At 40.8% G+C, this 14,079-nt stretch overlaps 1 protein-coding gene across 1 annotated transcript in view; it reads left to right on the top strand.

Moving 5' to 3' along the window:
- LOC141139103 (uncharacterized) overlaps positions 1–12,967 on the top strand; it is a 106,646-nt gene extending 93,679 nt beyond the window's left edge. Inside the window, exons 12-13 of the mRNA XM_073624920.1 lie at positions 4,885–7,172; positions 9,924–12,967. Coding sequence (XP_073481021.1) covers positions 4,885–5,372 — 488 coding nt within the window. The 3' untranslated portion in view covers positions 5,373–7,172; positions 9,924–12,967. The remainder of the gene's footprint in view (positions 1–4,884; positions 7,173–9,923) is intronic.
- Positions 12,968–14,079: the final 1,112 nt, after the last annotated feature.

Genomic DNA, 14,079 nt, shown 5'->3' with positions numbered 1-14,079 from the left:
TGGATTTTTAGTTGATATTTTGTATCTATCATTTAAAATGCGCCTCTGATAAAAATTATAGACCCTTAATTTCTTTGTAAGTGGGCAAACTTACAAAATCAGCCAGGAATCAAATAATGATTTTCCCTACTGTATATAGGTTGTACAGAGACTCAAAGTTCCAATTTTACTTTACTGTCAATATAGCATAACCAAAAGTAATCACCTGTAATTTTGGCTACTAGGACATTCAGTGTGAGATTGTCCATGCATAGAGAATGATAATGATTGCGACTATATACAAAAAGATTTGCTACACTTGTGCTTGAGAAATACTATGTATGGGGTGCAGTTTGAAATTTTTTGACTAGTGCCCAGAGTTCCCTACCTGTAATGTCCCTTTTTATTGTCTATGGCATGCTTTCTCAACCTTTTCAACACATAGGAACTTTGAAATAACTTTCTGGTCTCAGGGAGCCCCTGCTAAAATGACTATACTTACAACTCGTGATACATTAGTGTGATGGTCAATGGGAAGAATGTTCCTTACACTTGTGGTCAGTGGGAAGTATTACCATCCTACAGATAGCTAAAAAGATCAATGGTGTCAGTGGGAACATATATGAGAGGCAGAGCTTGCTCATTGCTCAAGGAATCCCTAGAAACCTCTGGAGGAACCCTGGTTGAGGAACCCCTTGTCTATGGTGAGCAGGTCATACACAATAATAGATGTGTATTTTTTGCGTAATAAATTGATCTCCCAAAAAAGTAAAAATGCTTGGAATTGGCTAGAAGCATACTTATTCGGCCAAATTACTTGAGGTGATTGTAGCCGTATTAGTGCAGACAGAGACCATTAAGTACTGTCCGTGATACTTTTTTTATTTGCACTAACATACATTTTTTTAGGACAAGCTTTCAGGGGTATGTCCCCTTCTTCAAGGTCCCAGTACTGCTGGGACCTTGAAGAAGGGCACATACCCGAAAGCTTGTCCTGAAAAATTATATATTAGTGCAAATAAAAAAAGTATCACGGACAGTACTCAATTGTCTCAGCCAAAATAAAAAGCAGAATTCTAGTTTTATGTAACTGTTTTTACAATAAGTTGCCCAGCAGGGTTGCATTTAACCTGCTCTCCAGCACTGACCCCTCAGATTCACTACACCAAGGTCCACCACTGGTCCTCCTCTCAGTTGAATGACGTCCAGCATTATTTTTATTTTTTTTATAATGAAAGTTTTATTGAGTTTTCAAAAAGTACAAAAGTGAAAAGGGGAGTACAAGACATTAGTCACAGCAAAAAAAAAAAACCCAAAAAAGCAGGTATTATATAACATACCACTTAAACGATTGAGTATATTGAAAGCTATGCAAATGCGTATAAGCAACTTTGTGATAAGTGTGTCTTAGCGTCCGCGGGACTGCTTCTAACAAGTAGAACATTAGAACAGTTTAGTGAAATAAACCAAACAATACGGAGATCCAATGGACAACCATTATGCGGATTAAAACAATACAGGTGACATATGACACTGAAATCCCCTATGGTAAAAGATAACTCAAACTTAAAAATAGAAAAAATAAAATAAAAATAAATGAACAAAAAGGCGGAAAACAAGTCTGCAAAATCAGTTCTGGGGAGACATGTACATGAATGTAGTAAAACAGCTAGTCCGAAGAAATACACAAACCAGGACTGCTACTCGTCATGTAGGTATAGTATGTACTCAGGCATCCAAGATCTCATGAGAATAGTACATCCAACCCATCCACACATCTCTAAATTTGTCCTGCTGGTCTTTAACTGTGTGTACCCAGAGTTCTGCCTCCATAATGGCATCCACCTCTTTTTTTCCATTCAGCAAGGGAAGGGCAAGTACTCTGTTTCCAAAGATTTTGCCGTGTTCAGCAGATGGGGACACTTTTCTTGTATAATTGAATAGAGGATGGGGTACTTTCTATAGGCCTGAGAGTCATTTTCCTAATCCATGGGTTAATTGAACACCAAAAAGCTCCCATTTTAGTGCAAGACCACCATATGTGGAGGAACGTGCCTCGCTGGCCACAACCCCTCCAACATTGGGCATCAACAATTGAAAACATCTGGGCCAAGCAGGAAGGGGTTTTATCCCATCTTGTAAGATATTTGTAAAATGATTCTTGTATAACACACATGGACTCAAATGTGGAGAGGGTATGTATCTGTGTCAACTTGGGAGTCAGTTTGCCTAAAAAGTCCATGTTGCTAGGGGTAAGTTCCCGAAGGAAGATTGTAGCGTAATAAGGGCTAAAAGTTTACCCCGAGGGGCAAATTTTGCACTGGCTGTGTTGCCATTAGTCCCCCAAGAGCGAACAAATCCAATATCCTCACCCGGTGGGAACCATGGGAATCCCCCTAGGGGTGTTAATGGGGAAGTCTTGATTCTTGGCAGCGTACTGGCCCAATACATTCAATCTGTCCCAGACCGTCAAGGTTTTCCGAGTCAGAGAGAACATCCAGTCTGAAAGTCCTCTAGAGACAGACGGAACCCAAGGAGCCCCTGCTAAGTTTCTGCCTGCCATTGATTTTTCCATAGGTCCATTTTTTTTTTTTTTCTGAGCGTCGTGAAATTTAGGATGCGCACCAGAGCCATGGCCTTACAATATAATGCCATGTCTGGGAGGCCGACCCTGGCGTCCAATTTGTGTCTACGCAGGATACTGTACGCCAATCTCGGCCTTTTCCTGTGCCAAACATAAGTCAGAAAAGCGTGTCACGTATGTTTAAAAGGGGTCTGTGGTAGAACAATGGGCCCTGTATGTAGTAGGTACACTATTCTCATTAGGATTGTCATTTTAAGCACATTCACCCTTCTGAACCAAGTCAAACTGTAGGCCTGACAAACTTTCAAGTCCTCCGTCACAGTGTCCAATAGCTTGCCAAAGTTGAGGTCATATAAAAATTTTGGATCGGGTGCTATATTCGTTCCTAAATATGGAAGTGATCCCTTTCGCCACGCAAATTGAAAGGAATGTTGTAAGGAGGTAGCCAAGGCAGAAGGAACGTGGATCGGTAACAGCTCAAATTTATACGTCCAGCATTATTTAACCCACTATCCGTGAGCCCAGGATGTCATAGCCATACCCCCTGTGGTGACATCATCGCCCCGGCCTGGGCTCACAGTATAATACTACAGAGAGTTGAGCTGACGTTATAACTGGAAGTATATTAGCAAAATTCCGACAACGCAGCAGGGTAGCACTGCCATTAAGTGTTGCCATTTGACGAACGTTTCTAAAAGGAGATTGTCAACTTGCATTTGGCTTTTTCAGAAAAGTGTAACAATTACTTTTTATAATTTTTTTTGCTGATTACATTTACATTTCCAGCTACCATGTTTACCATAAACCCTTTTGGAAAAAAAAAAAAGTTTGAAAAGAGAGGATTTTTGTTTTCTTGGAATAATGCTTTAGATAGAGAAGGCAGAAGAAGCTGTTTACCTTCTGCCTCTCTTTCTAACTGAACTCTCTAAAGGAGGCGTAGAGATCACTCTTCTGAATTAATTGCTTGTAATTGTTGGAGTTTGAACTTAAAATGTTAGTTCACTTTTTTGCCCCAAACAAACTATGTCCCTCACTAACATGTGAGGCCACTGGATGTGTGGTATAAACTGTATGTAGCTGAGACTACATACAACATACCGCACTGTGTTCCGGGTTTTAGCCGAGACTTCGTGTCTCATACCCAGAACACAGTAGAGTCTATCTGATCAGCAGTCAGCCATTCAGAGAAAGCAATGTATTCTAGCATTGAATACTAATCTTGACTGGCTGAGTCAGAGGTTGTGGCATCATCAACCTGCCCCTCTGACTTTATTGCTAGAATTCATTGCTTTCACTGTGACTGACCGATCAGATAGACTACATTGTTTTCCGGGTATGAGACAGGAAGTCTCGGCTCAAACCCAGAACACAGTGCTGTATGCTCTATGTAGCCGCAGCTACATACAGTTTATAACACACATCCAGCGGCCTCACGTTAGTGAGGGACATTGTTTATTTGGGCCAAGTTGGCCCAAATGAACTATGTAACGTGTATCAAAAGCTGGAATTCAGCTTTTTAAGTCTGAGAGGTCAGAAGCAGACCCAAGATAAGAAAAACTGGCAAGGACACCCAACAAGGCAAGAAGGCAAGCCCTTGAAACCCACAGAAAGCATGGGCTATCATAGAGTTGCCTGCAGGGCCTCATGGCCACAGCTAACATGTGATGCTGCAGCCACGTCCTCCCAGTAAATCTTAAATATAGTGTAGACGGAGAACCAGATTGCATCTTTGCAAACTTGTAAGACTGAATTTGGGTGACAGAGGGCCCAGAAAGTACTTGGCTCCCTAGCAGAGTGAGCATTGACAGAGAATAGAGGGTCCTGAAGTCTAATGCATAAAACTTATCAGGATACTCAGCTGAGTAGATAAGCCCTTGAGCAAGTATAAGAATGTCATCACTAGAGGGAGCTAGTGCTTCTTTTGATAAGCATAGTGGTCAAAACCTCCTATAGATGGCAGTATACCCCTCCCGTTAAGAATTACTGTTCTGTATCTTCCAGCAAATGAAGGAGAATTTGAAAAAGTAAATTAATAACATTTTTTTTTTTTTAAATAATACATTTTGTAACTTACAAACAAAAAAATAGATTGATGTAAAACGATTAATTTCCATGGTCGGGGAACTACAGCCGGCTACTTGTGGTTACCGTACCTTCATTCACAGATGAGGTCTAGGCCAGAGTGTTGAGAGATTTGGAACAAATTGTAGTGGAAAGAAAATAATGAAGCACTTACACAATTTGCCTTCATTTGCCTTTTTTCTAATTAAATGGATATAAAGTCTGAAGGTAACTTGGTTACTGCATTCTGTATCCTACAGAGAATCGGAAATCAGTCTCGGAGTTGGACGAAGTTCCAGGCACAGAGTACATCTTGGATAACTCATTCTATAGATGGAATGGATGGCACAGTCACGTGGGGATCTTGTCACCGCTTCCTCAGCAAAGGAGGGACCGCCCCTACCAGTGCAGCGAATGTGCCAAAACCTTCTCAGATCTCTCACGTTTCCTCCGACACCAAATTGGCCACACTGGCGGACGGCCATACCACTGCCGTCACTGCATAAAGACTTTCCGGCAGCCCTATGAGCTAATGGTCCACCAGAGGGTTCATACAGGGGAGAAGCCTTACCAATGCACGGTGTGTGGCAAAAAGTTCATCAAAAACTCCATCCTGAAGGTTCATCAGAGGATTCATACTGGTGAACGGCCATACAAGTGCACGCTGTGCTCAAAGAGCTTCGTACAGTCTCACCACTTAAAGACTCACCAGCGGACACACCTAGCTGGCAGAGTACAAACCTACTGAGTTCCAGAGGATGTTGCAGAGGGGCCTTCTTCATACAATAAGTAATCAGACCGATATTTCCTTGTCAAGCCACTATGAATGATAACAAGGAAAAAAAGCTCAGCTGATGCCAAAGACTGAATAAGCAAGAACATGCAAAAAATATATACAATATTTAATCTTACAAGTTGTGAAATATTTATTTTTGAAATTCTAGGTAGAGAAAATATATTGAAAATACATTATCTGAGGAATTCAGTAAATATTTGCAGTCTGGAGCATCAGTTGAGTAATCAGAGAAGTTGGCAGCACAGTTTACACCTACCTGTAAAGTCTTTCTTGAATTTGACAACATAACACGATAAATATGCCAACTGTGAGCTGATGTGATCACTAACGTTGGATGCACAAGTATTTTTTGATTCGGTTTAAAAAGATGGAAGAATGAAATATCAATTCAACTGGAGCCAGTTTGGGGACAACCATCTTGTAGTTGCCAAATTGTAAGTGAATTCCTACAATGGCTTTCATTATTTATTGTAATGTGACTCTGCCATGTTCAAATTGCAGTCACGTCAACCTCTGATACTTGAAAAATCCACAGCACATCTGAATGTCTGCCTTCCGGCATCCACTGCAGATGGATCCACCTGGAAGGTTGTCAATGAAACATTTCTGTAGTTTTACCCATGCTATCATCTAGAATTGAAGAGCATACTATATGGCGAAAGCATTTGTGGACACCTGACCATCACATTTATAATATCCTGTTGATCATCCCATCACAAAACCATGGGCATTATGATGGACTTGACCTGCCCTTGTAAGTTGTAACGGCCTCCACTCTTTTGGGAAGGCTTTCCACAAGATTTTGGAGAGTGTATACAGGAATTTGTGAGCATTTAGCCAAAAGAGTGTTTGTGAGGTCAAGTACTGATGTTGGACAAGAAGACTAGGCTCATAATTTGTTTTATGGATGAGAAGACCTAGCACAAAGGTGTTCAGTAGAGTTGAGGTACTGATGTTGGAAGAGAACACCTGGCTTACAATTGGTGTTCCAATTCATTACAAAGGTGTTCAGTAGGATTGAGGTACTGATGTTAGATTGAGAAGACCTGGCTTACAATTGGTGTTCCAATTCATCACAAAGCTGTTTAGTAGGGTTGAGGTCAGGGCTCTTTGCAGACCACCCGTGTTCCTCCACAAAAAACTGGTTAAACCATGTCTTTATGAACCTAGCTTTGTGCACAGGGACACAGTCCTGCTGGAACAGAAAAAGGCCTTCATCAAAGGAGATGCAAAAATATCTAAGATTTCTTTGTATGCTGTAGCATTAACAGTACCTGTCACTGTAAAAACCTGAGCTTAATATTTTGGAGGGGACCATAAACATTTGGTCATAAGTGTATGTTTTGAAAAACATTGACTATAACATTTAAAAATGGAAGACATTATGGAAATCCCCTATGATCAGAGTATACATTAATTTCTTCATCCTTGTCCTTGATACATCCAGATGGCCAAACAGAAACAGAAGACCTAGCTATGGAAGTGTGTTTATGGCCATTTCATTTATATACTTTGCTCATCAAAGAGTGTCCTATTTATAGAACAGGAACAAGTAGATTTGTAATTTCTAGGAAAAAATGTACTTTGGTAATTGTCTTCTGACCTGTGCAACAAAAGAATCAGAAGCCGTCATCTGCTCCAGTCATGCTAATCTCAGAAGCCACAGCTGGATGTCCTAAGATTTGGCTCAGTTACTGGGACTTTTTTCTTCATCTGGTTTCTCTATCAGGAACAGCTCATATTGCCATACAGGTAATTAGAAAAACTCTTTGAACCCTATCTGGATGTCATTTTAATCATTTTTTCTCTTCCGTTCATTGAGAGACACAGAAGATCCTCATGACGGATGCTCCTGCAGGTGGTGACATAAAACCCATCTGCCATGAATATCTGCTGTATCCTTTAATGAACTCAGAGAATAGGATTTCACGATGAGTAAAATAAATCCCATTATATCTTCCATTTGTTGAAGGACATAGGCAGATTTTCATGACAATGGGTTTTATGTTGCCATCTGCAGGAGCATCCATCATGAAGATCTGTTGTGCCCTTCAATTAACTCATAGAAAAGGATTTGATGGCGAGTACAAAAATCCAATTTTTTTTTTTTTCATAAAATACTGTTTTCATCTTTTTAATCCTTTTTTGCATAGCATCTTATCACCTCCAGTCCAGTTCAGCCACAGCCACCCAAAAAGTGAAGTTCTGATTTTCTTCCTCCTCATCTACCCCCTCCTCTAGCAGCTACCTAGATTGGAGAGGTACTTGCTCCCACTTCGCCTAGGCAATTGGAGCAGAATTTCAACCCTCCCCCTACACCCCCAACCTTCTGGGACACATCACAGGTCCCAGGAGGCTACGGGACCATTCACAAGGCACAACACTGCTCACACATGCACAGTGGGGAGACAGATGTGAAGCCACAAGGAGAGGGCCGGCTTCCTTCAGTTAACATGCTGGAGCCATGGAACCAAAAACCGGTGAAGACCTGGCCCGGGTGAGGACTGCGGAATCCCTGGGCAGGTGAGTGTTGGTTTATTAAAAGTCAGCAGCTACAGTTTTTGTAGCTACTAACTTTTAATTTTTGGAAACCTAGCTGAAGCTCCTCTTTAAGAAATGTCTCTAATACACGCTGTCACGCCAGACAGGTAAATGACAGGTTAAAATCTAGTAGCACTATTCAAAGAGACAGAAGTTCTTTAAGTTCTGGTTTAGTGCATTAGAGATGAGCTTAACAGTTTTGAAATCATTGTTTAATGAAAGAAAAGGAAAACCAGTGCAGAAAATATTTACAGAAAAATATATTACAATAGAAAAAGACAGTAATGCAGCAGTAAAATAAAGAGGATAAAAAATGAGAAGCAGAACTAACTTCACACAAATAGATATTCAATCAGATAGGCATTGTACTTACAGTTACATCCTCCATTTTCATAGGTTTACCTCCACTTTCCTGTTATAGTGTTATTAGTGTGTCAAAATTTAAGTGCACAGTTAAATAGAAGCCTGACTAAGATTATGCACTGAATTGAGAAGCAAACAGACCTGGTCAGTCACACCCTTTTTCTGATGAGATACACCCCCACGTTTTTTTCTGTGTAAGTATACTTGTGCAGAGAGGTGTGGGCGCTACTCATCTGTGCCAACATAGAGTGCTTGAGAGGAAGCACAGAAAGTGCATTTCCACTGAGAGAAAAGTATTTAAAGTGGAGTTCCGCCTGGGAAAAAAAAAATTTAAAGTCAGCAGCTACAAATACTGCTGCTGCTGACTTTTAATATATGGACACCTACCTGTCCAGGGAGCCCGCGATGTCGGCAACGCAGCCAATCTTCGGATCGGCTGTCGGGTGCTGCCACCGCCATTGCCACTAAGGGAAACCAGCAGTGAAGCCTTTCGGCTTCACGGCCGGCTCCCTACTGTGCTGCACTTTCTAATTGGCCCAGCGGCAGAGGGAGGAGGGGGCCGAGTTTCTGAGAGATGGCGCTGCGACCCCGTCTCCAGAATTGGGGAAGAGGGACCTGTTATAACAGGTTCCCCTTCCCCCTAAAAGGTACCAAATGTTGCACCAGAGGGGGGAGAAGCAAATAAGCAGAAGTTCCACTTTTGGGTGGAACTCCGCTTTAACTACTTGCCACTCTTTTACAGTAGATTTACTGAACCAAATGGCAGCTGCATGGTCAAAAATGTTGGCACCTTGCTGCTGGGTATGGGGCGCGCACCCCCTTCTGACCCGCGCTATGGTTGGACACAGCAGAACTTTGTCAGCAGGTTCCAGGTAATGATTTATGGCTGAGATCTGCTGATCGGCTGTGTCTTATCACACACAGAGCCCTGTGTTACAAACATTCAGGACTCTGTACACTGATTAGTGATCTGGCTGTTTCTTCTCCCTGCAAAGCAAGAAGAAAACAACTGCCAGATCTCTTAGTAAAAGAAGCACACATTACATATTGTTAGGCACACAGCTAAACCCACGATTGCCCTGATTACCGCCATTACCAGTATAGCATCATAGCTGTGTAAATTGCAGTATATAATGTATACTATAGTTTGTAGATTCTACAACTTTCACACAAACCAATTAATATACACTTATTGGGATTTTTTTTTTTACCAAAGACATGCAGCAGAATACATTTTGGCCTAAATTAAAGGTTTTTTTTTTATTGGATATGTTCTATAACAGAAAGTAAAAAATATTGGAGGGTGTTGCAAAATTTTCTGTCTTTTTTCGTTTATATAGTACAGAATAAAAAACCCAGTGGTGACCAAATACCACCAAAAGAAAGTTCTGTTTGTGAGCAATTGCCAGTTAATGTAGCACAGTGCTGAATAGCAAAGAATGGTCTAGTCATGAAGGGGATAAAACCTTCCAGACGTCAAGTGGTTAAAGGCATTTCCTAACAAAACAAGAAAGCTTGAGACTTTTTTGGGGCTTTAACCCTTAATCTCTCTTTGGTTAGTGTATGTCCTGCTCACGTATTTTTGTCTTTCTTTGACAGGCCTCTGCATCCACTGAAATTGGTCCCAGTCCAGTAAAGTTTCTTAGAAGACTTTTGGATCTCCTGTACTGAAAGGTCTGTAGGCTTCTGTCAGGGTCCAGGAAGTAATGAGGCCTTCATCATAGGACATCTCCCACGTTTCCATCTGATCATAGCTATTAAGACCAGAGATTCGTTCTCCACCTTCTACAGATACCTGTTGAACTTGGTACCTTCAGATCTAATATGAAGACTTCTGGGAAGTTCATCTGCAGGGTGAGGATGGAAACCCCAAATTATATTATAAACGCCAGAAACAAGGATAATGAATTGGACATTCGGAGTGAAAGGAACCATTATTGTTTAGGTTAAGTCTCAAAGCCAATCAAATTTGTTTTGTTACTTGATTTTTTTTTTCAGCTTGGTGCTCAGTTTAATTAGCATAAGTCTGCTGTTGGGTTGATTCACCCTTCTTGTTGGGGATACACTGCTGAGATTTCTGCCCTAAAGTCCCCAGGTTCTTCCTCCATCTGGGATTGTTGCAAATAATTTTACTTAATTCATAGCACTTTAGAGCACAGAAAATGCAACAGGAGGGTCAAGGCGCCCTATAGTAGGTGCAATTAGAGTTGGGAACTCCCAAAAGGGAGCCTGAGAGAAATACCAGACACCAACGTGTGATGTAGACTACAATTGTGTACCTAAAAGCACGGCTGACAGGTGGTGGGGTTGTCATCCTGATCCTCTCTTCACTACATAGTCATTGACCTAAGACAAAGGAAGTTAGAATTCCTCAATTGCATCCTTGCTTGGGGTCAGTGGATCAAAAGACATTTAGCATTTCCAAATGGGGGTGGGTCAGCAGTACAGACTACATTACACACTAGCATTTCCAAATGGGGGGGGGGTCAGCAGTACAGACTACATTTTTCCTTACTACAGCTTCCCTTATATTTGGTTATGCGTGTCCATCTGTATCATTTTTGTCCCACTCCACCCAAAACTTACTTTAAAAAAAAAAAATATATAGGTGGAAGATCTAGAACCTCTGCCACGTGTATTACTGTCTTTGACCCCACTGGGGAGATTTAGCCACACCGGTGATACAGTGTCACAAGAACAGGAAGTGATGGGATATCTTTCTACTGGGGACAAAAGCACAAATGTTTTAACAGATGGGGAAATGTAAGACCAACCTTTCTCAACCAGGGTTCCTCCAGAGGTTGCTAGTGATTCCTTGAGCAATTTCTGCCTCTCAGATAAGTAACCACAGCCACTAGTTTTTAGCAATTAGGGGACATTTTTACCACTGACCACCAATGCAGGGCGCTCTCTTCCTACTAACCACCAGTGAAAAGGGACCCTTCCTTCTTGGATTCTTCCAATGACCACCATTGTAGGAGAAGGACCCCTTTACTGATCACCAGTCTAAGAAGGCCCTTCTCTACTGACCACTAATGTAAGGAGCTTTCTTCCTACTAACCATCAGTGTAAAGGGACCTTTCCTTCTTGGACTCTTCCAATAACCACCATTGTAGAAGAACCTCTTTACTGATCACAATTCTAAGAAGGCCCCTCTCCACTGACCACCAATGTAATGGAACATTTTACTCACCACAAAAAGGAGTGCCTTTACAATTAATCATCATAGTAAGCGGACATTTTTTTTATTAACCACCAATTTAAGAGAAAACTACAATTTTCACTGTCTGCATTATTTTCTAACCATTATTACTATTCGTTCTATTCTATTAATATTCAAAAAAATGATTTTGTTATATGGAGCAGCCCTGCTAAGTGCTCCAAATACCTTAATATTTTATTTATTTTTATACTGTAACTTATTGTTCATGGTAATGTCCCTATAGTAATTATTAGCAGAAGTTCCATGAGATCTAAAAGTTATTTCAAGGTTCCACAATGTTAAAAAGGTTGAGATAGGTTGGGTTAGACCAGGTATTTCCAAACTTTCTAAACAAAGGTCCAGTTTACTATCCTCCAAACATTGAGGGTGCCGGACTAGAGCCAGTGGGAGAAGAAAATGCCCTGGTGTCCAGTGGGAGTAAACAATGCCCATCATTGGTGTCAGTGGCAGAAATAGTGCCCCATCATTGGTGTCAGTGAGAGGAGTTGTGCCTCCTCATTGGTGTCAGTGGAAGAAATCATGTCCCATCATTGCTATCAATTGAAGGACTCATGCCCCATCGTTGGTATCAGTGGAAGGAATCGTGCCCCATCGTTGAAGTCAGTGGGAAGAATGGTGTCTTTCTGTTCCAGGGACACCACACATTCTTCTTTTGCTAGTGTTACCTGGACAGGATAGGAAGGGAAATCTCCCCGCTGAGCATACCAAAACATAATCCTAACAGAGCTATTAAAAACAAAAAAAAAGTGTGGGCTAGATTTAGATTTTAATAGGAAACCTGTCATGAAAGGAATACTTAAGCCATCATGGAACCCCACTTAAGATGCTTCCAGCCTAAATCATCCCCCATCCTTATATCTCCCCACCTTCCTAGGTGTGCCCACTTCTGCCAATTGTAAGCATTACTATAGTTGCCAGTTGTCCCTGACCTCCAGAAGTTAGACAGTATAGGAAAACTGGTCTCCATTTTCTGCCATTATGAGGGCTCTATTTTATTTAGCTGAGTAGGACGAGCTGAACAGGTCAAAGAGGAAGATGTTTTCTGTCTTCAGAACTGAAAAAAAACAAGAAGCCAGGCCAGAGTCAGTTTTTGATGTACTGATTTTTAAAAGGGAAGCATTGTGAATATGGTATAAGCTAACTGGGTGATGAGGCACGCTAAGGTGCCAGGACTTACCTGTGCCTTGTTATAATTCATCTTTGGAAGCCCCTGAACCCAGGTTTCCGATGAATGTGAAATGAACAGATTCCACTGGATTTCTTCAACGCCTTCACTGGATATTGTTATTTTTCTACATGTTCTTGGGGAGGCGAAGCTGGTTACCATGTCTGTGTGTTATTGATATTTATATTTTGGCCCATATGGCACTAAGTGCAATACAGTGTGGTGGTGATAATATTAAAGTTTCCTATACCCATGTTTCTGTTGTCTGTGAATTTTTCAGGTGTCAGGACAGACAAGTTTGATTTCACACCAAAGTCTTCATGTTAACCTGGTGCTGCCCGCCTAACATATATGTGTGGCTGCAAAAGGGTGGTCTTTATCACTCACATGCTGTACATGTGCAACACTGTGTGGTCGATTGGTGGACAGCTCTTGGTTCCCACTAAAGATTGGCCCCAAATCATGTGACAGCCAATCATGGTGGTCACATGAGCGCCAATCCTGCCCGCCTACCCCGGGCATTTAAACCTTTTAAACGAACGCTGGGGTGGGTGTAAAGGGATTAAAGGTTATAAAAATTTTTTTTAAAAAGTGCATTACTATAAAATGGAAATATCTCAACTAAAGGCAAAACTTTTTTTTTATGGATTTTGGATAGAGTGAAGATGACACACCTGTCAGTTTTTTTTACTATCTGTATGCCCAGTTTTACTGCTACAGGGTGGCACCTCTGCACCAGATCACATCTATATAGAGAGATATATCTATCTATCTATATATATATATATATAGATATATAGAGAGTGATATATAGAGAAGGAGATATATTTTATATATATATATATCTATATATCTATATCTATATAGATATATAGATATATATATATATATATATAGATAGATATATATCTATATAGATAGATAGATATCTATCTATATATATAGAGAGACAGAGAGATATCTATATCTATACACAGTGGGGACGGAAAGTATTCAGACCCCCTTAAATTTTTCACTCTTTGTTATATTGCAGCCATTTGCTAAAATCCTTTAGGTTCATTTTTTTCCTCATTAATGTACACACAGCACCCCATATTGATAGAAAAACACAGAATTGTTGACATTTTTGCAGATTTATTAAAAAATAAAAACTGAAATATCACATGGTCCTAAGTATTCAGACCCTTTGCTCAGTATTTAGTAGAAGCACCCTTTTGATCTAATACAGCCATGAGTCTTTTTGGGAAAGATGCAACAATTTTTTCACACCTGGATTTGGGGATCCTCTGCCATTCCTCCTTACAGATCCTCTCCAGTTCTGTCAGGTTGGATGGTAAACGTTGGTGGACAGCCATTTTTAGGTCTCT

The sequence above is a fragment of the Aquarana catesbeiana genome, linkage group LG04 (genome assembly GCF_042186555.1).
Source record: "Aquarana catesbeiana isolate 2022-GZ linkage group LG04, ASM4218655v1, whole genome shotgun sequence".
NCBI classification, from domain to species: Eukaryota; Metazoa; Chordata; class Amphibia; order Anura; family Ranidae; genus Aquarana; species Aquarana catesbeiana.
The sequence above is the reverse complement of the archived record's forward strand: the minus strand, read 5'-3'. Positions and strand labels throughout refer to the sequence as shown.